We start from the raw sequence: 25,501 nt of genomic DNA on the forward strand, positions 1-25,501 counted from the left end.
CAGCCTCAGTGAGCCGGCACTCGATTGACTCGGTCTGTCCCTACAGTCCAAGTAGGCGGGTTCGCTGCAGCCGCTCCAAGGCCAAAGCGAGAAGACCTTACTGCGCACGCGCAGTAGACCGCCGATGGAGCCACCGATGGAGCCGTCCGGAGGGGAGCAAGAGCCCGGAGCCGTCAGGTACCGAGCAGCGAAGGGGCCGAGAGAGGGAAGAAGGACCTGGTGGAGGGAAGCCGAACCAGGGCCGTGTTTTGGGGCCGCTTATAGGTGCCGGGGCTCAGGAGCATAACGGAGGCGAACTCGCAGGTAACAGCGGCCCGGGGACGCCGCCGTCAACGCCCCTTTACCCGCAGGCTCCTGGACCTGCCCTGGGAAGACGTGCTGCTCCCACACGTCCTGAGCCGGGTTCCACTGCGCCAGCTACTCCGGCTGCAGCGCGTCAGCCGGGCCTTCCGGGCGCTGGTGCAGCTGCACCTGGCTGGGCTGCGCCGTTTCGACGCCGCTCAGGTGAGCCAGTGGCCAGAGCCCCGCCCCCTTCTGGGTCCTGCCCTTGCCCTGCCTCCGGCCCAGCCCTGAACCCCCAGCCCCACTGTCTCCCCTTCCGGATCCCCCTTGGGCCTCCAGGAATGCCCGGAAAGCAATCCACCCAGCGTGAAGTACCCTCAAAGGGCGAGTACCAGGAATCAACTCAGAGGGTGCGTGGGGTCTCTCCTGGGAGGGCAGATGTCAAGCCCCGAGGGCGACCTGCTGCCAGGATAGAACTCCTTAGGGGCGGTAGGCAGCGTCTGCCCCCAGTACCAGCTGAGTCAAGGTGCCTCCCCGCCCGGCAGGTGGGTCCACAGATCCCGCGGGCCGCATTGGCCTGGCTGCTGCGGGACGCTGAGGGGCTGCAGGAGCTGGCGCTGGCGCCATGTCACGAATGGCTGTCGGACGACGATCTGGTGCCGGTGCTGGCGCGGAATCCGCAGCTTCGGAGTGTGGCGCTGGCCGGCTGCGGGCAACTGAGCCGCCGCACGCTAGGGGCGCTGGCCGAGGGCTGCCCCCGCCTGCAGCGCCTATCGCTTGCGCACTGTGACTGGGTAGATGGGTTGGCGCTGCGCGGCCTCGCTGACCGCTGTCCAGCCCTCGAGGAGCTGGACCTCACCGCCTGCCGACAGCTCAAGGATGAGGCCATCGTGTACCTGGCGCAGAGGCGCGGCGCAGGCCTCCGCATCCTCTCGCTGGCGGTCAATGCCAATGTGGGGGACGCCGCTGTCCAGGAATTGGCTCGGAACTGCCCAGAACTCGAGCACCTCGACCTAACCGGCTGCCTCCGCGTCGGAAGCGACGGTGTCAGGTGCCTGGGCCTGGGGTCGGTGGGATGGGAGGAGGGCAGTCACTTACTTAGCTTCTGGGGGTAGAAGCGGGCTGTAGCTTTCAAAAGGCAGAACTGAGGTTTCTGGACCTCCCTGCTACCATGGCCCTCCTATTCTGAACAGGAAGAGCCTCTAGGAATGCCTAACTTAGGGGAGCCCAGAGTTTAAAAACTTTTTTTCAATCAGTATTTACACACTGGGAGATTTCATATACAAAGAGTTCTGGCTTTTCTTCAACGCGGGGAAAACCTTGCAATCCTGGTCGCAGCTGAGAAGCAGTTTCGCTGTTTAGGAGACAGGAAGTCACCGGTTCACTGGAGGCATTGAGTGTATGACTCCAATCCAGGCCCCTTCCCTCATGTCCGGAGGAAAGACGTATGCCCAGAGCTGGAGGGAGACGGAGCTTTGCTGGCTCCCCCACCGTGGGTGTAGCGGCTTCATGCCCCTAGCTTCACCCCTCTCCTCCCCCAGGACATTGGCGGAGTACTGCCCGGCACTGCGCTCACTGCGGGTGCGGCACTGCCACCATGTGGCGGAGCCCAGCCTGAGCCGCTTGCGGAAGCGCGGCGTCGACATCGACGTGGAACCGCCCCTGCATCAGGCGCTGGTGCTGCTGCAGGACATGGCGGGCTTTGCACCCTTTGTCAACCTGCAGGTCTGACACGCCTGCCGATGGGCACAGCTGGACTGTGTGGCAGGGACTATGAACTGTAGGGAAACTGAACTGTGGGGGTCTCAGGTGAGAGGCCAATGCCCTACCCAATCCTGAAGCTTCCAATAAAGAGCGTTTTACCCCCTCTGCCTGGTGCTGCTGCCCTGTTGGAGATCGGGGTTGTGAGGTTGGGAGAGGTCAGACAGACACAGTACCCCAGCTATGAAATGACAGAATGCACTCACATCTTCCCGGAGCTACCTTTACTGTCCCCATGGCAGCTCCAAGAGGAGGTTAACACTGTGGAGCAAGAATTAGGTAAAGAAAGGGAACAGGAGTTTGGGTGGGCCCTGTATGGGGGTGTAGGGCTCCTGCATCCCTCTGGGATCTGAGCCTAGAAGGCTTGGGCAGAGTCTGGCAAGTGCCTCAGTGGAAGCGGTACTTTCTGGCTGGCTTGAGGTTGATGTATGTGGCCTTCATCTCCTCAGCTTCAGGGTTCCGCACATCTTTGAATCGCTCCCCTTTGGTGCTCACTATCTGGTTGTCGATGTACCGGATTAACTTCTTGGGGGCCTGTCAGGCAATAACGCATTGAGTAACAGAAGACAGTTGGACCCACTCCACACCCCTAGCAGCCCCAACTGTCTCACCTCCTTGGGAGCCATGGGCCGGTGAATCTTCTGATCTTCTGCACTATCCACCATCATGTACCTGCCAAAAACTAGCTGGGTAAAACTCCTGTCATTCTAGGGAGACCCTCTAAGGGCCCAGCCCGACCCAGCCCAGCCCAGACTCACTTCTGCAGGATGAAGGACTTCAGCTCATCCTTCTGGGGGCCTCTGAGTTGCCTGGGCAGGTCCTGCAGAGAAGGAAGCCCAGTCTAGGCCCTAGGGCACCAGTAGGAGAAGCAGATGGGGATAGGCTAGGGGCGGGGGCTTACTAAGGTGGAACATAGCTCAGGTTACATGTGGTGCGGGGGTCTAGCAGAGGATACCTGGTTGGGGCCATCCCAGGCTGGAGGCCCCTCCTCCTTCCCCTCTACCAGCATCTGCACAGCTTCTTCCAAGTCTCCCCGAGCTTTGGCCAGAACCCACTGGGCCTGCTCCACCGAACAGGTAGGGAACACCTCCAGGAGTACATCCACCCCCGGCAGCAGCTCCTCCTCAGTGCCGGCTGCCTGTGGGCATAAATGTTGACAAAAGGTAATACTTCCTCTTTTCCTGCCCCCCAGCTCCCTCACTGGTAACCTCCTCTACCAGTACCTCATCTTGGGTATCCCCAGCAGCAGCAGCAGCAGGAGAAGACCTAGTCTCTTCTTTAAGCTTTTCAGGCCTCTGCAAGGGCTCTGGGGATATGGATACCTGACTTTGGACATCAGAGCTCTTTGGTTGCAGGTTCTCTTAAAAAGGCAGAGAGAGCAACAGGTTTGCCAGGGCTTTGGGGATGAGGGTTTGAGTCACCCAAATGCCTGATTCCCAGACTCACCTTTGTTCCTGGCACCACTCAACTGCCCTGAGAGCTTCTGCATCATGTCCCCTATTGTACCCCTGAAAAGACAAGGGGGGTGATAAGAGGACAGCTATGCCCACCCTCCACGATCAGCCAGCTCCCCCACCCTCTCTTGGCCCCAGCCAGGCCCCACCTTGGGATGTGGGCGAAGCCAGGCACATAGGCCTCCATCATTTCAGTGAAGGCCTCCATATCAAAGTTCTCCTCTGATGGGCCTGAGGGACCCAGGTCCTCCAGGACCCCAAGCACGTAGGAGAAGATGACTTCATCCAAGCCGCTGTAGGAAGGAAACAGGACAAGCCCTGTTACCTCCAGCATCCCTACCTAGCCTGGAACTCTAGCCCTTGGCTTCATGGGGTCCATGAGCCAGACAGTAAGCCTTAAAGCCAGAGAGTATCCCACCCTCCCTCAGAGCCTTGGTTTCCCATTTGGTCAACAAGGGTGACAGGAACAGGTTGAGAGGTAAGGCCATACCAGCAAATCAAAATCAGTACCCCCACATCAGGAATAGGGCTGAGTAGTTCCCACCCCAGTCTTTCCATTGGCCAGGGCCCAGAGTACTGACCAGCAGCTCCAACCCTGGCCCAACCATGATCCCTCTAGGAGGGCAGCTTCTACCTGAGGTCAGCTTCTGGAAGGTGCATCTGGACAAAGGCCAGGAGGGCTGCGCTGACAATCCTCTCCAGCTCCATGCTCTCTCCTCTTCTGAAGGGACACAAGATGGAGGCTTGTCAGGCCCTCTTCTGCCTCCCTCTACTCACTAGGTCCAGGGGCAGCCAGCTCCTCCCTCCTGCCCTGCTGTGAAAACCATTTGTTGACATTGCCCATAGCCTCCAGCTCTCCAGCTCTCCAGCCCTCCCCCGCTCTCTCAAGCAGAGCTACAACCCCTCCCTGTCTATCTCTCCACCTCCTCCAGCCTGAGACAGGGCAGGACACTGTCTCAGAAGAAAGTCTCCAGAGTGGAGGTTTCCCTCACCCCACCCCGTGACCTCTTCCCATCTCCCCACCCCATTCCCAAGCAATAGGCCCAGACCCTCTGGCAAGAAGCCAAGGTCTTGGGGTCACATGCCTCCTGGCTGAGGAATCCCATCATTGAGAGAGCCATTTGGCCCCCAAGTCCAACCACAAGGGGCCCATTGTCCAGCCCCTCTAGGCACAGGCTTCAGGACTGAGCACAGCCATTCCCCCAACCAGAATGGGCCACCCACCTTCTGCACAAAGGGGCTTTTCTGGCTCTGGGGCCCAGATAGAAGGAGAGGTCTTTCATGAATTCTCTCTTCCTGCCCAGTCCTTGCCCTTCTAGCAGCTTGGGGCTATCTACAGAGGGCTTTCCCTCCTCCTTCCCAAGGCCTGTGGAGCCCTACATGATCTGGCCTTTGCTTACCTCTCCAACTTCACCACTCCCTCCTTGCTCACTCTACTCCCGCCCCACCAGCCTCCTTGCTGTTCCTCAAACTTGCCCAGCTTCTTCCTACCTATCTCCTCCAGATATCCACATGGCTGACCTCTCATTTCCGCCAGGGCTCTGCTCAAATTGTGCCTCCACAGAGACGTTCCCTGACTAACCTATCAAACAAGCATCCTCATACTCCCCAATCCCTTACCCCACTTTATTTTCTATACAGCATATAATACAGCTTAATGTTATTTTATGTTGATTTGCCTATTTTCTACCTTCCCCGATGGAACATAAGCTCCAAGAGGGAGGTGTGTGTGTGTGTGGGGAGGCTTTGTCTTATTCATTGGTATAGCCCTAGCACCTAGAAAAATGCCCGCACTTAGTCAGTGCTTGATAAATATTTATTTACTTATTTCATTCCCACCTATATGTTTTTGACTCCCTGAAGTCTCTATTTGGGAGTCAGGAACACGTAGGTGGTAATGAACTGCTCCAGACACATAGGTCCAAATGTCAGCTCATCATGTCACTCAGAAGACTCAGGGGCATCTCAAATTCCACCTGCCCCAAACTTACTATATCCTCCCCATCTGTGCACACCTCCCTCCAAACATGCACCTCCTCTTGTTTCACTGAGTGACACAACCATTCACTCACTCAGCTGCCAAACCTGAAACCTGGGGGTTACCCTTGATTTCACCCTCTCTCAACCCCACCTGCTACAATCAGTCAATCACCAAGTCCTGTTGATTCTATTTCCTTACTATTCTTCATTCTCTCCCCTTCTCCCCAGCTTCAGTCTGGCTTCTGCTTCAACCTCTCTACTAAAATTTCTCAGGCTAAGGTTATGAGTTGCTTCTTCAGGTTTTGGTCTAAATATGAGCTTGCCAATATTACTTGGTTTTGGTCTTAAAAAAGAAAGATGCGGGGGAGGGTATAGCTCAGTGGTAGAGTGCATGCTTAGTATGCACGAGGTCCTGGGATCAATCCCCAGTACCTCCATTAAAAAATAAATATATAAAACTAATTACCTCCCCCACAGAAATTTTTTTTTTTTTAAAAAGGTAGAAAGGAAGAAAGGAAGGGGAAGAGAAGAAAAAGGATAAAAGAGAAGAAGGCAATTTCTTATGGTTTCACCTAATATTTGCCCGTTCAGGCAGCATCAATACTGGTCTCGGAGTATCATGCCCTCCTGCTTCTCTTCTACCTTTCTGGCCATTTCTTCCCAGGCTCCCTCCTCTGGCCTTCTCTCCTCTGCTTCCCTCTAAATGTGGCAGCAAAGCTCAGGCTCAGCACTGCTCCTCCTCCCTCCTCAGTCTGCACCTTCTCTCTCTGGAAGATCTCATCTGGGCCCACATCTTCGTGTACCAGCTCCATGTCACCATTTCCCAAATGTCCAACCCTCCAGTTCAGTCTCCTCCTCTGAGCTACACACTTGTACATCTATGTCTCTGATACCTCCAGATGGACGACTTAACATGTCCCAAACTGATGTTCTCCCGTCTTTTAGTCCTCCAAGGCTGTCCTCAGTATATGTATGTCCATGCACTCAACTGTTCCTGCCACAAGTCTGGGGATTATCCTTGACACCATCTTACCCCTTGCCTTCTACATCCAGTCAGTTACCAAGCCCTGACCATTATCTCTCAACACATCTACTTCTCTCCATCTCTACTCCCACTCTGCTCCATTTCTTGCCTTAACTGCAAGAGCTTCTTAACCCTCCTCCCTACCACCATCCTTCGCCCAACAACCTATTCTCCACAAAGGTCACTGTTGTATGATATTTACCAAAAATCATGTTTTTCCTGCTTAAAACCTATCAATGACTTCCCACTTCCCTCCAGATAAGTCCAGATTCTTTTTGTGGCCTTCGATTAAGGGCCTTACCCCTGCCTACATCTCTCCAGTCTCACCATGTATCACACCTTCCCTGGATCACTCCCCTCCACCCTGGCTTGTTTTCAGCTTGTCAGTACTCCAGCTTTTTCATGGGATTGGTCTTTACATGAACTGCTTCCTCTGCCTGGGTGACCTCCCACCTCTACCCCTTCACATGCTAACTCCTCCACCTTTTAGGTTTCAGTTTACAATTTCCTTCAAAGGATGCTGCCCCTGACCCTCTAGGACTGGTTTAGTCCCCTTCATCTTACACCCTCATTGCAGACTGCACTTTTCCTTACTTAGCACCTTTCACAGCTATAATTTTAAAATGATTGAGGCAATGTTGAATGTTTCTTCCACTTGTTTTATGAGGGCAGGGACTAGACACCTGGCTTGTTCATCAATGTACACTCAGTGTCTCCCGTGAAGTAGACACTGAAACAGTTACTCCCCGCTGTACAAATGAAGAGACTGAAGCTCAGTGTGTTTAATGACTTTCCCAAAGTCCCCTGGCTTGACTGTGGTAGTCAAGAGATAAATCTAGGACACCTAGTTGAGTGTATGTTCTAGGGCCCACTCTGGGGATGGGAGGATATCAAGACTTCCAAGTGGGTTGAGACAAGAATACTATCTATAATCACAGTTCCCTGGCTCCCTGAGTGGTAACACACAGTTGCTGTGACAGCACGCGGTCACTTTGGACAGCAGGACTGAGAAGCCCTATACTGCCAGGGAGAGGCCAGCCTCTTGCTCCAGACCCTAGCATGGGCCCTGGGGAGGAGCAGAACTGCTCAGACCAGGCATACCAGATTCCATCATGCAGCTCCCCCTATGGAGACCTACGTCCACCCTGGGTTACACTAAATCCTGGCTGCTATCAGTAGCTTGCCAACCTCTGCTGGGACAAAGGCCCATGGATACTGCATGAAAGCCCAGTTTCTAGAGAAGAAGCCCTCAGGAATGTGTCTGATGCCCCCTAGGTTTCTAACCAAGGTCTGAGGGCCAGGCAGTTATCATTGGGAAACACCTCACTGTGCCCAAATAAAAGTCTTTCCTCTCCTGAGCTTTTGCTGTAGCATGTCTCCTAAGGGAACATCCCCCTTCCTCCATTTTTAGAAACTTTATTCAGCCTTCAAAGCTTGCCACTTCTTTCTTTCACCCTTCTCCATCCCTTAGGCTTCCTCAGCACTTTTTTCCTACTAAGAGGCTTCTAATATTTTGCCTCTATAGTCCTTGAAGCTGTAGCCTGAGCAGCCAACCTTCTCCACGGTAAGAACGTGATTTCCATGAGACTTTTTAAATTCTGGACATAGTCCACAGAACCCCATTACTTCCTGGGGGCTCCAAATCAGGGCTCACTGGTTAGTGGCACCCATGAAATGTGATTGTCATCCTGCCATGAGTCCTGTCTCAACATCTCTAATAACAGTAATATTTAACACTCACTGACTGCTTACAGTGTGCCAGGGATTGTTCTATGCACTTTACATGTACTCATTTAACTAATCCTCACAATTACCCTAAAATATAGAAACTAATATTATCATGCTATCTCAATTACCCAAAAGAAAACAGATGCACTGAGAAGTTAAGTAACTTGCCCAGGACCACACACTAAGTTAACGGCGGATTTACACCCAGGCAGTCTGGCTCCAGAACCCTCACTGTAAACCGCCACTATATCACCTCTCATGATGCAAACGGCGAGTCCCCAGTCTGTATTCTGATCCTCCTCTCCTGCTTGGCTGGCCCTCTTGCCTACCTCAGAATCTTTGCTCACACCATTCTCCCCACTCATTATGTCTTTTCCTTTGCCTCTCATTCTGCAGGACTCACTTTCTCCCAGCAGCCACCGCAGACTGCCCCATCCTCACTGCCCCCAGCTGGCCTCAGAGTGTCCCCGGGACCAGACACAGGCCAGGACTCTCCAGATGCTCCATTTAGGCCTGGACAAATTTCAGTGAGATTGGGGTGAAACGCTGTTCCCCTGGGGTGGGGAGGTGCTCAAGGTGAAAGGTGAACAGAAGGCCATGTGGGGGCAGGAGTCCTGGGAAGCAGTGTGGAGTAAGTCCTGGTGCACTCAGAGGCTCTAGAATCTAATGAGGTCTTCACTGCTTCCCCCAGCTCCTACGAAGCCAGGCTCCTGGGGCCCTAGACCCATAATGCAGGTGCCAGACGACATTATTGTCCCCTGACCCCCAAGTCAGCTCTCAGAGGCGCCAAGGACATTGAGGGGTACAGGAATTCTGGCATCCAAAGTCAGGCGGGAGCACAAATGGGGGGCAGGGAGCGGGAGCACAGGAAGTGGGACCACGATGATGGCCCACCCCTGAAGCGGGAGCTCCCTAAACAAACTAGCGGGGTACCCGTAAGGTTCACAATAGTGGGCCCAACGGCATAGGGATGAGGTTGCGGCCCTGGGGGACACATGACGAGGGAGGCCTGAGCAAGCTAGGATGTGCCATGATACAGGCCACAGAGAGAATCACAGATGGGGGTCCGGCGGGCCCCGGGGGGGTGCTGTGGGGAGACACACAGAACAGGTACCCTGGGCCAAAGCTCTCCGCGACTCTCTTAGCCCTGGGCCGGGGCCTGGAGGGGAAATCACCTGCTCCGTCGGGCGCCGCCGGCGACTTGTCCCGCGCGGTGAAGCTCTCATCCCCCAGCCCCACCAACGAGATCAAAGGCGGGGCCCAGAGCGGATACTTTTCAGAAGCGCCGTGGTAGCCATTTTTAAGAAGGGCAAATGCCCATAACAGGGCGTGGCCCCTGAGGCTATTCTCATTTGTCCCAGAGCTTTGAATGGGCTCCCGCGGCGGCCATTTTTGTATAGGGTAAGGAGGAGTTAAGCGTGGGGATCCCTCCAATGGGTGGAGTCTCCGTGACTGCCCTCCTAATTCCTTGTCAGCTGCCCGACACCGAGAATATTTTGACCCCACCCAGTGACTTACCATCTGCATTATTTCCTTGCCCCAAAATCTCCCCTCTAAAATTCTATAGCTTTCCCGCTCCTCTCCTTGTCTCTCCCATCCTTCCACAGGGCCGTGGCTCCCTTGTTGGTTCTGGTGGTCCCTACTCCTAGACCTGGTGTTCTTCACCAAATCCCAGTGTCTCTCCCTCTTCTGTGCAGTCTAGATTAAAGCCCTGTCATCCATCAATCTTAGGTGCCGACTTTCTCACCATATTCTGTCCCCTTTGCACTCCTTTAACAATGATGTTTCCCCAAGATTAGGGTTGGTTACAGGCTCTGGGTCTTGGGGCCGTGGAGCCTGGTTTGTATGGGGATCTGGGGTCGGAGGGCAGCAGGTGCTCAGAGTGAGGACTGATCTAAGTCCGGATCCAGGACGGCCAGCAGACCAAACCTACCCTAGTGCCTTCCTACCGGTGTTGGCAGGGCTTCTCATTCCGGACAGGACAGCTGAACTCCAGAACCCAGTAAGGCCTCGGCTTCTTCTTTCTGTTTCTGCTAGGGCAGCTTCCCGGTGCTACCCTATGGGGAAGCCCACAGCCTTCCCTTCCCAGGAAGCCTTCAGTGGGTCATGAGGGAAAGAGTTCCCTTCAAGGATAAGCTAGTCCACCCCCAGGCAGCAGAGATGAGCCCCCTTTCAGAGCTAGTCCCCTTATAGGGTGCTGGGGACCCAGAGAGTGTCCCTGCCTTCAGGAGCTCACAGCCCAAGGTAGAAAGTCCCATCCTCTCTTCTTCCATATGGACTTGAGGCAGTGTCTAAATATGGACAAAAATGGGATCACTGCGCCTTTTTCCAGTCCTGTCCCTCACTGCAGACTCCCACCTCCCCACCAGGGTCCTCTGGCCTCAAAGAGAGCAAGTTGGATGCTAGGGAGAGGGGGCAGGAAAGGGGAGAGACGAAGGAGGGAGCACCTCTGGCGTCGCGTCTCCCATAAAAGCACTGCTGCTGCCAGCCTGGCGCTGCTGGGGTTAATGAGGGGCGGGGTAACAGCCACTTTGAACTCTGGCCAAGCAGGCCCCTGGGAAGGGGGTGATGGGTAGCTGCCAGCCCTCTAAAGATTAGGCCATCTCACCACTCCCCAGCACCACCACCCCCAACCTATTGCACAATACTGATGTCTCGTCTCTCCCTACCACCCCCATTACGGGAATTTTCAGGTTTCCTCAATAAAGCTGTCCCTAGTCCCAGCCCAAGACCCTTGTGGCCATCCCAGAGGCTGTGCTTTCCATCTCCCCCACTGCTTGTTCCTTGAATGGCAGAGGGATGTAGCTACATATTATCACTGGAAGGAAATTCCTGAGCTTTTGCCAGGGAAGGAATGATGGGAAAGACTTCTTAGGGGCAGTCCCTCAATTCCCAACTCAAACTCCAGAGGGTCTCAATTCTGTGCAGCAGGGGTAAGGTCCTGGAGTCAGAGGACAGAGGGTGGGCTGAAGAGAGGGGAACCACCACAGACACAAGGACACACACAAACTGTAGGGCAGGGGCTCCAGGGAACACTTGTCCTGTTCAGCATTCCAGAGCTGGCCAGACCTTAAGCTCCCTCTGTCCCTTCAGGTCTCAGTCTCTCTCTCTCCACGGTGGAAACAAATTCTACCTACAGCTTTTGATGCTCCTTGAAGCCACAGGGGGTGAAAAAAGGTAGAGTGATACCTGCTCTCTCCCCATTCCCGCATAGGAATTTTGCAGCTGATACTGGATTTCCTCAGCTGATGGGAAAAACTGGAAGACTTTGCTGAAGCTTCTCCCAGCACATTAATTACCCATCATCCAACTTTAGAATGAGGAATTGGGCTTGAATTAGGCATAAAGGGCAGATTTCCCAGAGATTAACATCAGAGAAAGAACCCAGCTGGCTGGTCTCAAGGTTGTGGGAGGGACTCAGAGACTGAGGTGAGGAAGGGGATGCTTCGAAGGATGGTGGGGCAAGAGGGGTGTCCCGGCTCCTGCTTGAGGTCAGAAAGGGTTCTCTGGGCAGGGTGCCCAGCCCTCCCACACCTTCCTTCTTTCTCAGAAGAGCCAGGATGGGGCGGGGGCGGGAGTTGGCTGGGGCGGGGTGGGGGCCCTATTTAAGGAGCAGTCTCTGAGAGCATCACTGCAGTTCCAGCTCCAGGAGGGAGAGAACAGGCTTCATGGGTGAGTGTGGGCCCCTTTCTCTTAATCAAGCAGGGTTGGGGTAGGGTGGCTCCTGAGCCTGCCGGCTTGCCTTTTCCTCTCCAGGGATAGGCTGCAGCTCTGCCCTGTGAATGGGAATAGCACTCCAGCCCTCAATTTAATGCTCTAGAAATCAAAGTATGTTTCAGGCAAATCTTTCTCTTCCACTCCCTTCTCTATCCCAGGTACTTCAGATCTCCACTTCAGGTGGGGAAATTTTTAGGGAGTTGGGATTCCTGGGCCTCTATCTTGGGGATCCACATTCGGGGGGGCCCCCTTTGGCTCAGGAATCCCCTCAGTCTCTAGAGGGATGTCCTTCTCAGTGTACATGTTCTGGCTTTTCCTCCAGCCCCTTGCCCATCCAGTCATCTGGCCCCACCAGAAGCACATCTGGACAGGAGGTGATGGAACTAATTCTGCAGTGCCCATAGAACCCCTACCAAGGCCCTGAGCACCATCCCCTCGTATCCTACATCAATATCCTGTTGGAATTTAGAAAAAATTACTTGCCTCTGTCCCCAGCTATGGGCCCCTATTTTCAGCTCCAAGCTCAGATCCTCTGTGGGTTAGGAGGAATCTTGAGATTCCAGATTCCTCATCTGACCCATCCTGGGAATGGGAGAAAATTCACAGAAGACAGCATGGGAAGGCAGCATCAAGGCTGAGAGAACTTTGGCCACCTGGCTCTGAGAACTGAATTCCATAGGCTGTGAGCTATAGCAAATGCCCTAGGGACTCAGTTCTGGTGCCCGCTGTGCCGTACCTTCGATACTGAGACTACGGGGGAGCTGCTGGCTCAGGCTCACGGCGTCCCAGCCAGGCGCTCCAGGCATCCATCCTGCCACCGGCGAGATCTTTTAATAACTTCAACTTGGGCTACTCTTTTTGTCAAAGACTTCAATGGCTCCCCCACATTCCTTACCTTGTCATTAAAATCTTTCAAGTATGGCCTCCACTTACTTTCAAGCCTTATCTTCCACTGCTCCCTGGTTATAACCTGCCCTCCAATGAAACTCTGCTACTTGCTGCTCCTGCTGCCATGCTTTTACTCATGCTGATCCCTCCTTAGTTCTTCTCAGGACACCTCCTTCCCATTGCTCTCTGTTGGAATCCTATACATCCTTCAAAGCCTCTCTGAGATGCCTCTTAGAAGAAGCTTCTCCAACCCCACAATGGTGCATATGATCTCCTACAAATCCTCCACACTCCTCTTCCAGTGGGGCTCAATTCCTGAGTCCCAGAGGGTCTAGTCCAGTGTTCCGCACATAGTAGCTGTTCAATAAATGTTCCCTGCATTTTGCTGAGGGTGTCTCATGTATGAAGAGACAGTGTGGCCTAGCGGTTAAGACTATACAGATGTCCCAGGTGCATTCTCCGTGTGTGCCCTTAGGTAAATTGTTAACTTCTATAGGCCTCAGTTTCCTGATCTGTAAATGGGAAAGTAGTTCCAACCACATCAAGGTGAAGATTAAATTAAATGATAGTTTCTGTACAGGGCTTTAGCACAGTGCTTGCACATAGAAAGTTCTCAGTTAAGTGTGTGAGGTTATGGTTCTTCTTATCCCCCCTTAAGTAGAATGTGAGCTACCCAGCTGGGAGGCATGATAGGGCTTAAAATTGGTCAGACAGGGTTGATTGAGGGAAGGGCTCCTAACCAGATGCCACAGCTGGATAAGGCTAGGCAAGGCAAGGAGGACAAGGCCATCAGGACCAGGGTTTGGTGGCCCAACCCCTGCTGGGATCTAGAAGCTCCGGATTCTCACCTACTGTGTGACCTTGGGTGAGTCACTCCTTCTCTCTGGCCTCAGTTTCCCAGCATAAGGTAAATTGAGGGGGTTGGACCAGGTGAACAGCAAGGTCCCTGGCAGCCCAGATGTTTTATGAGTTCTAAGCTTCTCAGGATTAAGTTCAAAGAAAAGATCAAAGGAAGAAACATCTAGTCTCCCTGTAGGGTTTCCTTACACCCATAGGGCTGGAGTAAGCACTGGGATTTGGAAGTAATGGCATGCTGGACTGAGCTGGGTGGCAGCACCTCCTTCAAAAAGCCTGTAATCAGAGGCCTCCTCCCTCACTGGGGCAGTGGGATAGGGGTAAATTGTGTGAAGCCTCTGGGCATTACCAGGGCATAAGTGGAAGGGAAGAGGAGCAAAAGGGATCCTCAGAGATGGGGAAGTTGAGACTTCAAGGGTCTGGACCTGAGAGGATAGAGAAGAAAGGGAATTCAGAACACACCTTATTTGCTGTGAGACTCATGATTTACTTGAAACCTGCCCTGTTTCAAAAAAGGATTTGAGGAAGCTTACCAGTATGCAGACATTCTCCAAAATTAAAACATAAAATCTGTGAGATATTTTTATTTTTAGTTAGTAATTATTTCAAACTTACAGAAAAGTTGCCAAAATAGTGCAAAGAACTCTTGCTTACCCTTCTACCAGATTCACCAATTGTTAACCTTTTGCCATGTTGCTTCTCTAATCTATAGTCCTTATTCAGATCTTGCTACTTGTCCCAATACTGTCCTTCACAACAATTTTAATTCTGGTTCAGGATCCAAAACAGGATCATGCACTGCATTTAGTTTTCATGTCTCTTTAGTTTCCTTTGACCTGAAACAGTTTCTCAGCTTTCCTTTGTCTTTTATGACATTGACAGTTTGGAACAATTTTCTCTCAATTTAGGTTTATCTTATGCTTCCTCATAATTATGCCTTGCTGCTGAATTGATGTTGTGTTTTCTCAGGTTAACATATCAGAAAGCTTATGATGTCGATTTGTTTCTGCTAAAGAAAAAACTTTAAAGTCGCTCGTTAAAGACGGTAAGAAAGACTTTGCTTAAGAGGGACTCCTGCAATGGGATTAAAGTCTTATCCACCAGTTTTCCCTATTGTGCTACCAGGTTACTATTTTTAAATTTGTACTTAATAAACATCTCATTGGAACATATTTTGAAATGATATAAATATCTGGTTTCTCATGGTTTCAGCCATTAGTTTTAATATCCAGGAATAAGTCTCACCTCAATCAATTATTATTATGATGACTGGGAATGGTGATTTTCTAATTTAATTATTCCTTCTACTGTAAGGAAGAGCTTTCCTTTCATATGTATTTATTTAGTTAATACTTGTATGGACTTATGGATCCTTGTTTTATTCAGTAGGTTATAATCTGTTACTGTAATTATTTGTTTTGATGCTGAAATTGTCCCTGATTTGTTCAAAGTCCCTTCAAGCTGGCTCCTTTGTTCTTTTGACATTTTTGAGGAGTCCTTTATTTTCTGGCACAAGTTGTTCCAGGCTTATCTTGAACATTCCCTGCCACAGCCTTGGAATCAGCCATTTTCCCAAGGGGACAGGCTCCTTTTAGTGGAGAACGGAATTTAGAACCAAAAATCTGGGCACTGGCTGTGCTTGATGCTACTGGGGTGTCTGTTCAGTGATTGAATTTCTAATTCTAAGACTTTAGATTCCACAGTTTAATACTTGTATATGTGCACAAAGATGCATATTCAAGGATGTTTATTTTCTCATCATCCTCACTAACTCCAAATAAGACCAAGCCATTATCTTTATTTTTTGCCCATATTACTTCCAAAGCCTCCTAACTGGTCTATTTCCACCATGGTCCCTCTACAGTCTCTTTCCTGCACAATGTCCAAAATAATTTTTTAAAAACCTGATCCCATTTCCCCCTGCTCATAACTCTCTATCTCTAAGAAGAAAATCCAAAAATCTCTGCGTGGCTTCAAGGTGCCACAGGATCGAGCTTCATCTCTAACCTCATTAACTGTCACTTTCCCACTCACTCACAGGACAAGAACACTCCAGCCACAAGGTTGTTGTACTTGCTTTTCTCCCCCAGGTATTCAAATGGCTTGTAAAGGTCTTTATTAGGTCTCTACTCAAGAGTCACCTCTTCAGAGAAGCCTTCCCTAACCATCCTATTGAAAACAGCACTCCATCACTTATCACTATTTGACATTACATTGTGTATTCACCCATTTGCTTGTTGTCAGTCTCTTTCTCTACATTATACCTCTAAAGTAAGCTCCCTCACGGCAGGGAGTTGTTTGGTTTTCTCCTGTAATGTCAGTGCCTAGAATACTGCCTGGCAGGCATATTGTGGGTTCCATGCCTGTCAAGTGAATGAAGATAATTTTCACTCCTCGGGGACTTTACACTCACCATGCCCTCTACCTGGCTTCCTCTCACACTTTTCTCTGCATGGCTAGCTTCTTCATATTTTTTAGATTGCAGCTTAAATGTCACCTCCTCACAGAAGCCTTCCCTGATTACCTTATTCTAAGTTCTGCTACTCCACTCACATTTTCTATTTCAGCCTCTTAGTCGTACTTGTAACAATTGCTCTTTATCTATTTGCCTGTTGCCCCATCCCCACGTCTCCCTACTAAAATGCAAGCTCTGTAAGTACAGAGACTGCCAGAGTTGTTTCATTCACTACTGTATCCTCAGGGACTAGAGCAATCCCTGGCAAATAAAAGGCACTCAAGAAATCTGTTGGGTGGACTTTCAATAGCTAAAAACTTTGGAAAGAACCCCAGTGCCTTTCTATGAGACTTTGGATTCTTCTGACTTCTCTCCTGCTCTCTGCTCTCCCTAAGCTTTTTCTTCCTCCCTTAGGGAAAACCTGGGGTCCAAAGCCCTTTTTGTTTGAGAAAAAGGAAAGGCCCTTTGCCATGTTCCCTAAAGATGACTGAATAGCTAAGTTTTACACCTTGACATGTTTTGGTGGAAGCAAGATTACAAAGAGTAAAGAAAATCTTCCTTCCTCTCTCCCTAAGTGGACATGGGAAGCTCCTGGGAGTCCATGAGAAGGGATGGGGTTGGAGTCATTCCTGGCTGTTTCCTCTCTTCTCCCTTCCACATGCTGGACCACCTCAACATATCCTGGCTCCAAGGGTAAGTCAGGGACAGAGCCGTGGAGAAAACCACCAAGAACTCTTGTAAGCAAGACCCAGTTTGGGGAAGTTCAGTGAATATGAAAATAAAAGCCATTTGAACTTTAAAAAAAAAAAAAAACTTTGGAAAGAATCCAAATGCTATAAAATATTGGGTGGCTGTTAAAAGAGTAAGGTAACTCCATGTGCACTGGCAGGAAATGATGTCCAAGATATACTTAATGTAAAATGCCACAGACCAAACACTGTAATTCCTTTTATGTAATTAATACTATGTACAGAGAAAAAGAGGAAAAAATACTAGATTGGACCTCACAGTGATCATTTGAGGGTAAGGGATATTAGAAAAGATATTAACTTCCTATTTCACACATTTCTGTATTGTAAACTACTTTTTAAAAACAAACACTAACACTTCAGCATTTAATACATGCCAGACACTGTAGTAAACATTTTGTGTGTAGGATTTCATGGCATCTTCTCAATAACTTTATGAGATAGGTCCTAATACCATCATCCCCATTTACAAGGAGGAAATTGGTTCAGGAGCATTAAATTATTTACCTAAGGTCACACAGGAGAGCCATCACACCTTCCTGTGTTTTATAATTTAAAAAAAAAAAACAAGGAAGGAAAATAAGTTGGAGACTAGGGATAACAGTTCAGGACCCAGGTTTTACACAAAAATGCTAAGCAAATTTGGCTCTGAGCCCCCTAGAAACCAGGGCAAAGAGAAAACTATGATCAGTTATGAGATCCTTGGTACTTCAAAGATAAAAGCAAACAACTCATCAGGAGAAATATCTTTACCAAGTGCTGAGGTTTAACAGAACTTCTCTTTGAAGCTCATAAACACAGTAGTGTTCAATCAACTGATCTACAGCTTCAATAATATACCTGTAAACCCAGGTAGCTGTTGGCCAAATACAAATGGAAGTTCAGTAAAAGCAATTCCATGAGGAGCCAAATTTATACAGCCTAGGCATCAGATCTGGTGATCTGGCTAGACCCGTAGTTAAAACTGGATGTGTGGCCTAACCCTCTAGCAAACTCCTTGAATAGTGCAAATTCAGCCTATTAAAGACTGTTAGCAAGAATTAGGAAACAAGAAGTGACAATCATTTTAAATTTCAACCCTAGTAAATTTTCCAGGTAGGCCAGGTTGGTTTGATGCTTCTTTTACAGATGAAGAAACTGAGGCTCAGAGAGCCTAGTTACACGACTAGAAAATGTCTGAGCAAGCCCTAAATCTATGTCTTAGGCATCCCTTCTTCAGCCATGCCTGCTATCCACACTTCAACAAAATAGTTTGTGCCCTCAGAATCTCTCTGTGGGTGGTGGGCCTCAGGACCTAGGAGAGTGTCCTCCTGTACTGGGAGTGCTGGTTAAGAGGGCAGCTAGGTCCAGCCAGTGAGGAAGCACACTTTTTTCAGAGGTCCACTCTAATCCTCACCTCCCCAACTCCTGTACTCCAAGACAGGAAGTAAGGCTCACCTTACACTGATGAAGAAACTCTACAGGAACCATACCACAATAAAGGTGTTAAAAAAGAAAAAAGAAACACCCCCACCCCCAAACAGAATGATCTTGAAGCCTACAATTGACTTCGCTATTTATTCACTTTTCATTACAAGCTGGGGATAGGTGGGCCCTCAGCTTGAGGAGTTCCAGGAGCTTTCCTAGAGGGAGGAGAAGAAAAAGGGAAAGTGAGGGCTGACTGCCGGGCAGGCTTCAAAGGGAAAGAAGGGGAGGAGGAGGGAGTGGAAACGAAACAAAGGGTTCAGGCCCTCCTTCCACCACACACCCAGGCTTCCCAAGCAAAAGTAGAAGCAAGGAGTAATAGGACACCCACCCAGAGATGTCCTTGATCCCCCCCTGGCCATTTCCCCACCAACTAGCAATAACCTGAGAGAAATCAAGTAAGTGCAGGAGGTGCGCGGTGGGGGAAGAAAAAGAAGAAGAAAAAACAAAACGAAACAGGTGACAGGTGCACCCAGCCACGGCGCACAGTTGCGGCGCAGCTGCAGCGTGCGTGCTCACCCGGGTCAGCCGCCGGGCCCCGCGGCGCCCTCAACTCAGGCCTTTACTCTTCTTTCGGCGGCCACGCTCCGCCGTTTCCGCCGCAGGACTATCCTCGCCGCTGCCTCTGCTGGCGGGCGGGCGCAGCACGCGCCTCTCCACGCGGTACTCGGGCTCACGCAAGCGCGGCGCGCCCTGCACCAGGAACTCGCCGCCGCGGTAGGTGACGCGCACGTCAGTGCGCGGGTACGTGCCGTACACGCGCCGCAACTCCTGGCGCACGAAGTCCGGCAACTCGAGGCGTGGGCCCAGTGTGCGCTCCACGCGGCCCCAGCGCAGCTCAGCCTGCAGGGTGCCTCCCTCTGGCCACGGTGCCCAGACTTCGGTAGCCACCAGCCCTGCTGCCTCGGGTTCCTGCCGCAACGCCCGGTTGTAGCCGGGCGCGAGGAACGGCGGTTGTAGGGCGGCGGAGTAGGCCTGCGGAAAGGCCCAAAAGGGCGGCGCGACCGTCAGGGGCGCACTGACGCCGTGGAAGCAGTGGTATTCTTGCGGAGCCGCCCACCTCCTGGCGCTCAGATTCTGGGGCCGGCTGCAGAAGTTGTGGGCCTGGATGGGGGGCAGCAGCAGTGGGGCCGGCAGGTAGGTGTAGGTGAGGGGCTGCAGCAGAGGCCAGACGTCCTCCCCGGGAGCCAGGCAGCAGTATGTGTACATAGTCTGAAGCTCAGGTGGCAGGTATTGTCACTGGGGCCTCGTCCTGGTCCAGACCTGGGGTAGAGATGGGGGCTGGATACATTTTGTTCTTATCTCCACCACCGTCCCTGCAGCCTGGTAACCCGGGGTCTAGTTCACAGTAGGAGCCCCTGCGTGCGTGCCTATGGCTTTGAGGAACTCTTCCTAAGGAGTTCAGCTCCCACCTCACCTCTTGGCCCAGGAGTGGGCCCGAACCCCAGGCTCCCAGCAGGCAAGAAGCACCCAAGATGTTTTTACAAGCCCTCAGTCCTGAAATGCTCTTCCCAGGTAAGTTCCCCACTCACTTGTCTTCTATAGCCCAGGGGAGCTGGTGTCCAGCATTATTGGGAGCCGGAAAGGTCCAAGAGCGGGACTCCTTTCCACCACTTTTCAGTTGAGACATGCCCTGCCTTAGCCACACCTCTCCGTTTCCAGGCGAAGGGAAACACCTTGAGCTTTGGCCAGAGGCCAGCCAGCCTGTGTCTACGCTGGGTGAGCCTGCCGGTCATACTGGCCCCAACCTAGATCCTGAGGGCTGTCCTCAGGGATGCCCACAGCATCACCGAGGACATCTCGGTGTCCTTTCCAATCAATTTAGCTCCCCATTCTCCACACCCTAATCCTCCCAACCCCTCCAAATGTGTTGAGTCAACCTAACATTTGATTGAAGCTCCTACACACAAGGCACTGAATCAAGTTGCTTATGAGCATCTAACTTCAAGTTTACATCAACCCTAGGAATGAGGTACTAATAAGTACTAATATTTTCCCCACTTCACATAGTAAGAAGCTACTTGCCTCAGATTTGGTACATAATAGATGTATTCTGTGACTGAGGCTTATGTAGGTTAAGTATCTTGTCCAAACTCACACAGCTAGTTATGCTAAGGACAAATTCAACCCCATGTCTGTCAAGACTACCAGAGGGGAAGGAGGGGTGGAGGGATAAAGTGGGAGTTTGGGAGTTTGGGATTTGTAGATGCTAACTACTATATATAAAATAGATAAACAGCAAGGTCCTACTGTATAGCACAGGGAACCATTCAATACCTTGTAATGGCCTATAATGAAGAAGAATATGAAAAGGAATATTTATGTGTGTATAACTGAATCACTATGCTGTACATCAGAAATTAACACATTGTAAACCGTCTATACTGAGATTAAATAAATTTTAAAAAGTCAAAATAAATTCCAGGAAAAAAAGGACTCATACTCTTAACATTAGCCTTATCACCAATCCATGCTGGGGCTTCTTTCAGACTAAATGACAGTCTTCTCCTCTAGAATGTACATAAGAACTTTTTTTTAAAGAACTTTTAATTTCTATTAGTCATATGAAGAACATGGTGATATCATTCTCATTTAATAGATAAGGAACGAGAGCCTCAGAAAAGTTAGGCCACTTTCCCAGGTTCACACAATTTATAAGTGACACAGTGGGATTTGAATACAATCCATCTGATGCCGAAGCCCAGAAGCTACTTGAGTGAAGCGAGAAAGACTGCTTCATTCAGAGAGGGTGAGCCCTGTCTGAGCTTCAGTCTCCTCTGGCTGCAGGTCACGACCCTCCACTTCTCTTCCCCAGTGGGGTGGTTAGTAGTTGCTGGATAACTAAAACGGATACCCTCTCCCAGCTGCTGGGCTGCCAGGCCATCATACTTTTCCTTCCCAGTCTTCTGTTGACTTAAGCAGCATCACTAGTAACCTGCACAGGTTCTCCTAGATTCTCAGCATACCTCAAAGCCCAGCTACCCTTTAGGAAGGTCCACACTCACCCTGGTGATGTCACATTTCTTTCTTCCTGACTGAGCTGCTTTCCCAACTCTAACTCAGGTCAGTGGCCTAGTGAGAACAGCAGCTAGGACTGAGCTAGGGTATCTACCTAACATCCTCTACCCCACAGCTCCCAGAAGAGAGTCACCCTCTGTTCACTTTAAGAACTGGTCCCAGGACACAGTGGCCTTTGTTGGGGGAGGCCTCCCACCCCCAAAATGTCCACAGCCTAATCCTTGGGAAACTGCTAGTATGTTATATTATGTGGCAAAGGGAAATTAAGATTGCAGATGGTATTAAGGTAGTTAATTAGCAGTCCTTAAAATAAGGAGATTATCCTGGATTATCTGGCTGGGCCCAGTGTAATCACAGGAATCATGTGGAAGAGGGAGGCTGAAGAGTCAGTCAGAGTACGTGATTGAGAAAGAATCAACCAGCTATTGCTGGCTTTGAAGATGAAAGGGGGTCATGAGCCCAAGAATGCAGGGGGCCTCAAAGCTGGAAAAGGCAATGAAATGGATTCTTCCCTAGGTCCTCCAAAAAGGAATGCAATTCTGCCTTGTTTTTTGTTAATGAGACAGCATTCTAACCTCCAGAACTGTTAGATAATACATTTGTATTGTGTTAAGCCACTAAGTTTGTGGTAATTTGTTACAGCATCAATAGGAAATTAATAAACCTCCCCACTCCTATTTCTAACTTTGCCTCTTTCTCCAAATCCCAGCACTTGAGGAATGTCCAAGACTACCTGCAGACTGACCTCACCCCAAACTGGAGCTCAGTGATGGACCCTGTGGGACCGGCCAGTTTCTCCTCAAGGGGGATTCGGTCATCCCTGGGTGGCAGATGGGGAGAGTGTGAGACCAAGCTCAAGTTGGAGCCTGGGACAGTGAAAAGCCTGTGTTTTAATATTGGTTCTGACATGCTTGCTGAAGACCTCTGCTGGTCTGTGAAGGGAATTTTCAGGAAAAATGAGAAAGATAAGGAGCAAGCTGTGAGTTTCTCAGCATTCATTCACCCTAATTCCAGTAACAGTCCCCACATTTTGGGGGTCCCACACTGTAGCTACTCTCATGAAAATGATTCCAGGGTAACTGGCTCTATTCCATCCTTAAGTTACCTGGTGATTTAGGGCTAAACCAGTCATCACTGTCATCCCTCTGGTCATAGTGATTGGTCTAGGGTAGCCATGTGACTCAATTTGAGCCAATGGGAGCCAAGCCCAGGGCTTTGTTCTCTTGCTGAATGGAGGGAAGTGCTCTCTCCCCTGGACAGAAATCTGAAAGAATGCAATTCTGTATTCAGAGATGAAGACGTATCTGAGCGTGGAGCCAAGGGTCTGAGAGAGAAATTGGGTCCTGATGATACCGTTTGAACCCTGGACTTTAAAGTTACATGAGCCAATAAATTCCTATTTTTCCTTTCCAGTTTTATTGAGATATAATTCATACATACCACTGTGTAAGTTTAAGGTGTACGGCATGATGATTTGACTTACAAATATTGTGAAAGTATTACCACAATAGGTTTGGTTGACATCCATCATCTCAGATAGATACAAAAAAAGAAAAAAATTTTCCTTGCAGTGAGAACTCTTGGGGTCTATGCTCTTAACAGTTTTCCAGTATACCATACAACTTTGGCCATTATGTTGTACATTACATCCTTAGTACTTATTTATCTTATAACTGGAAGTTTGTACCTTTTGACCACCTTCATCCAATTTCCCCTCTTCTCACCCCCCAATAAATTCCTTTCTTGCTTAATCTAGTTTGAGTGAAGTGTTTTTTAATATACATAACCAGTTGTGTTTACTTTATATAAACTTAACTACAGAAGACATAATGAAATGGGCATTTTAAAAATTACTAGGAAAAACTATCATGTTAGTCTTTAGAAAATGAAATGTTTGGGTTATTTTACTATGAAGTCTTCTGTTGTTTGCATCATTACACTAAATGCTTTTCCACTAGAATTTTATTATGAAAAATTTCAAAATATAACATCCTGAGTAGTTTTGTATCAGTGACCCCCCCTGATCAGAGGCTCTCTTGGGAGCAAAGTAGAGGATGGACTGGGGAGGAAAACTGACAACCAAAACAAGAGCAGGCGATGGAAAAAGAGACATGGATGTAGATTCACCTGGACTTGATGCCGTATAACTGCCTAGATGGAGAGGGTAGGATAGAGGTGGACACACATGTTCTTAGCTTGGTCACCTGGGTGGGTAATCAAGGCAATCAAGATAAGGAACACTAATAGGTGACTGCAAGTTGAGGAGGTGATTAGTTCAGGTGGGACATTTGGGGACCTATCCAGCAGCAGTTTTATATTCAGGCTAGAGATGGGAGGTGGGATAATCTTGAAGGAAAGGTATTAGGTGAAGTTACCAAAACAGCTGCTACCCTGGCTGTGTCATCATGGCTGCCAATTTGTTAGGTTCCACTTAATGCCTTTTGAGGGCAGTGATCTTGTTTGTTTTTTTAAATTGAGATACAGTTGATGTACAATATTATACAAGTTTCAGGTGTACAACATAGTGATTCACAGTTTTTAAAGGTTATCTTCCATTTATGGTTATTATGAAATGTTGGCTATATTCCCTGTGTTGTTCTATATATCCTTGTAGTTTATTTTATACATAGTAGTTTGTACCTCTTAATCCCTTACACCTATCTTGCCCCTCCCCACTTCCTTCTCCCCACTGGTAACCACTAGTTCCCTGTATCTGTGAGTCTGTTTCTTTTTTGTTATATGCACTAGTTTGTTTTATTTTTTCAGATTCCACGTATAAATGAGGTCATACAGTATTTGTCTTTCTCTGACTTTTTTTTAACTTTTTTTTCAGGGGGAGCAGGAAATGAGGTTTATTTATTTATTATTTTTTAATGGTGGTACTGGGGGTTGAACCCAGGACCTCATGCATGCTAGGCATGTGCTCTACCACTGAGCTATACCCACCCCTCTCTGTCTGACTTATTTTACTTGCCATAATACCCTCCAAGTCCATCCATGTTGTTGCAAATGGCAAAGTTTCATTCTTTTTTATGACTTAGTTGTAGTCCAGGTATACCAAATCTCATGTACATTCACATCTTCTTTATCAATTCATCTGTTGGTGGACACTAGGTTGCTTCCATATCTTGGCAGTTTGTAAATAATGTTGCTATGAACATTGGGGTGCATGTATCCTTTCAAATTAGAGTTTTCATTCTTTTCAGATACCCAGAAGTGGACTTACTGGGTCATATTGTAGTTTTATTTTTAGTTTTTTGAGACACCTCCATACTGCATTCTATAGTGGCTGCACCAATTTACATTCCCATAGTGCATGATGATTTGACTTACAAATATTGTGAAATTACCACAATAAGTTTAGTTGACATCCATCATCTCAGATAGATACAAAAAAAGAAAAAAATTTTTTCCTTGCGATGAGAACTCTTGGGGTCTATGCTCTTAACAGTTTTGTCCCTTTGTCCCTATGGCCTGACAAATTTAAGTGAATATGTGAAAAGAGTATTGAAAATGGGGACTTTAGGGGACTGTCCCTCTGCCTAAGAAAGCCCTGGGAAAAAGTGCCCCAGTGAAGGGGTCAGAGGAGGAGTTACTAGATACGAGGAGAACATGGTGGGACCTAGATCAGAGAGGTCAGAAGCCAAGGGAGCAGAGAATTCTCCCACGATCCAGGGACTCTGATATGATTCAAGAAGGCAGGCGATATGATCTTCAGTTGTACCCCATGTCCCCTCCCAGTTAGCTCTGTGCTTGACAACTGGGAAGGGAAATCAGATAATCACAAGGCTCAGCCCTGGTGCTGACACAAAAGGGTAAGTGGTTACATTGTCTATAAAGTCAGAGGGCTGAGGGACCTCACAGTGTAACCATGGGCATTAAGCGCAACACAGGGGCCAAAGTCTTTCCCATTGGTCACATCTAGTTCTGGCCCCTTGGCAGCCCTCCCAATTCTCCTGTTTCCCCATTGGATACCCAGGGTAAGTAAAGACTCAGGGTTGCTTTGAAACAAAGGCACATGTAGCCAGAGATGGAACAGCTGGGGGACTCCTTTAGTCAATTTATGGAGGTCCTAGTGTGCCAGACTCCATGCTGAATGCTGGGTTTCTTGCCCTCTATTCTCACA

General features: G+C 49.4%; 3 protein-coding genes and 1 non-coding gene across 6 annotated transcripts; 1 reads left to right on the forward strand and 3 right to left on the reverse strand.

Annotated features, from left to right (window-relative positions):
• The first annotated feature begins 5 nt into the window (after nt 1–5).
• On the forward strand, nt 6–2,151 carry FBXL15 (F-box and leucine rich repeat protein 15). Of its 2 annotated transcripts, XM_010974492.3 has the most exons (4): nt 6–177; nt 351–504; nt 828–1,333; nt 1,824–2,151. In XM_010974492.3, exons 1-4 carry the CDS (start codon nt 125–127, stop codon nt 2,011–2,013), a joined length of 903 nt encoding a protein of 300 aa, XP_010972794.1. In that variant the 5' UTR covers nt 6–124; the 3' UTR covers nt 2,014–2,151. The 2 variants fall into 2 exon arrangements, with proteins under 2 accessions (XP_010972794.1, XP_064344436.1); XM_064488366.1 differs by lacking the exon at nt 6–177 and having other exon boundaries at nt 194–692.
• Nucleotides 2,152–2,252: 101 nt separating this feature from the next.
• Nucleotides 2,253–18,989, reverse strand: CUEDC2 (CUE domain containing 2). 2 transcript variants are annotated; one of them, XM_064488367.1, is made up of 9 exons: nt 18,877–18,989; nt 4,132–4,218; nt 3,647–3,790; nt 3,490–3,551; nt 3,267–3,403; nt 2,999–3,181; nt 2,802–2,863; nt 2,655–2,715; nt 2,253–2,577 (listed from the first exon to the last, which is right to left on the reverse strand). In XM_064488367.1, the coding sequence occupies exons 2-9, from the start codon at nt 4,203–4,205 to the stop codon at nt 2,431–2,433; spliced, it is 870 nt and encodes a 289-aa protein (XP_064344437.1). In that variant the 5' UTR covers nt 4,206–4,218; nt 18,877–18,989; the 3' UTR covers nt 2,253–2,430. The 2 variants fall into 2 exon arrangements, with proteins under 2 accessions (XP_064344437.1, XP_010972795.1); XM_010974493.3 differs by lacking the exon at nt 18,877–18,989 and adding an exon at nt 9,405–9,544.
• C8H10orf95 (chromosome 8 C10orf95 homolog) lies at nt 18,907–19,566 on the reverse strand. Its single transcript, XM_031461660.2, has one exon. It carries the CDS (start codon nt 19,564–19,566, stop codon nt 18,907–18,909), a length of 660 nt encoding a protein of 219 aa, XP_031317520.1.
• A 4,683-nt stretch (nt 19,567–24,249) lies between these two features.
• Nucleotides 24,250–24,322, reverse strand: TRNAA-AGC (transfer RNA alanine (anticodon AGC)). Its single transcript has one exon. It is a non-coding gene; the product is annotated as a tRNA-Ala (tRNA).
• Nucleotides 24,323–25,501: the final 1,179 nt, after the last annotated feature.

This window comes from Camelus dromedarius, chromosome 8, assembly GCF_036321535.1.
Source record: "Camelus dromedarius isolate mCamDro1 chromosome 8, mCamDro1.pat, whole genome shotgun sequence".
In the NCBI taxonomy this organism is placed as follows: Eukaryota; Metazoa; Chordata; class Mammalia; order Artiodactyla; family Camelidae; genus Camelus; species Camelus dromedarius.

Excerpts from the sequence above, each read along its gene's own strand:
- FBXL15 (XM_010974492.3), top strand. The coding sequence starts at position 125 with ATGGAGCCACCGATGGAGCCGTCCGGAGGGGAGCAAGAGCCCGGAGCC. Across the intron at positions 178-350 it reads CAAGAGCCCGGAGCCGTCAG|GCTCCTGGACCTGCCCTGGG; the intron begins GTACCGAGCAGC and ends CTTTACCCGCAG. Across the intron at positions 1,334-1,823 it reads GTCGGAAGCGACGGTGTCAG|GACATTGGCGGAGTACTGCC; the intron begins GTGCCTGGGCCT and ends CTCCTCCCCCAG.
- CUEDC2 (XM_064488367.1), bottom strand. The coding sequence starts at position 4,205 with ATGGAGCTGGAGAGGATTGTCAGCGCAGCCCTCCTGGCCTTTGTCCAG. Across the intron at positions 3,552-3,646 it reads GGCTTCGCCCACATCCCAAG|GGGTACAATAGGGGACATGA; the intron begins GTGGGGCCTGGC and ends TTGTCTTTTCAG. Across the intron at positions 2,716-2,801 it reads AAGTCCTTCATCCTGCAGAA|GTACATGATGGTGGATAGTG; the intron begins GTGAGTCTGGGC and ends AGTTTTTGGCAG.
- C8H10orf95 (XM_031461660.2), bottom strand. The coding sequence starts at position 19,566 with ATGTACACATACTGCTGCCTGGCTCCCGGGGAGGACGTCTGGCCTCTG.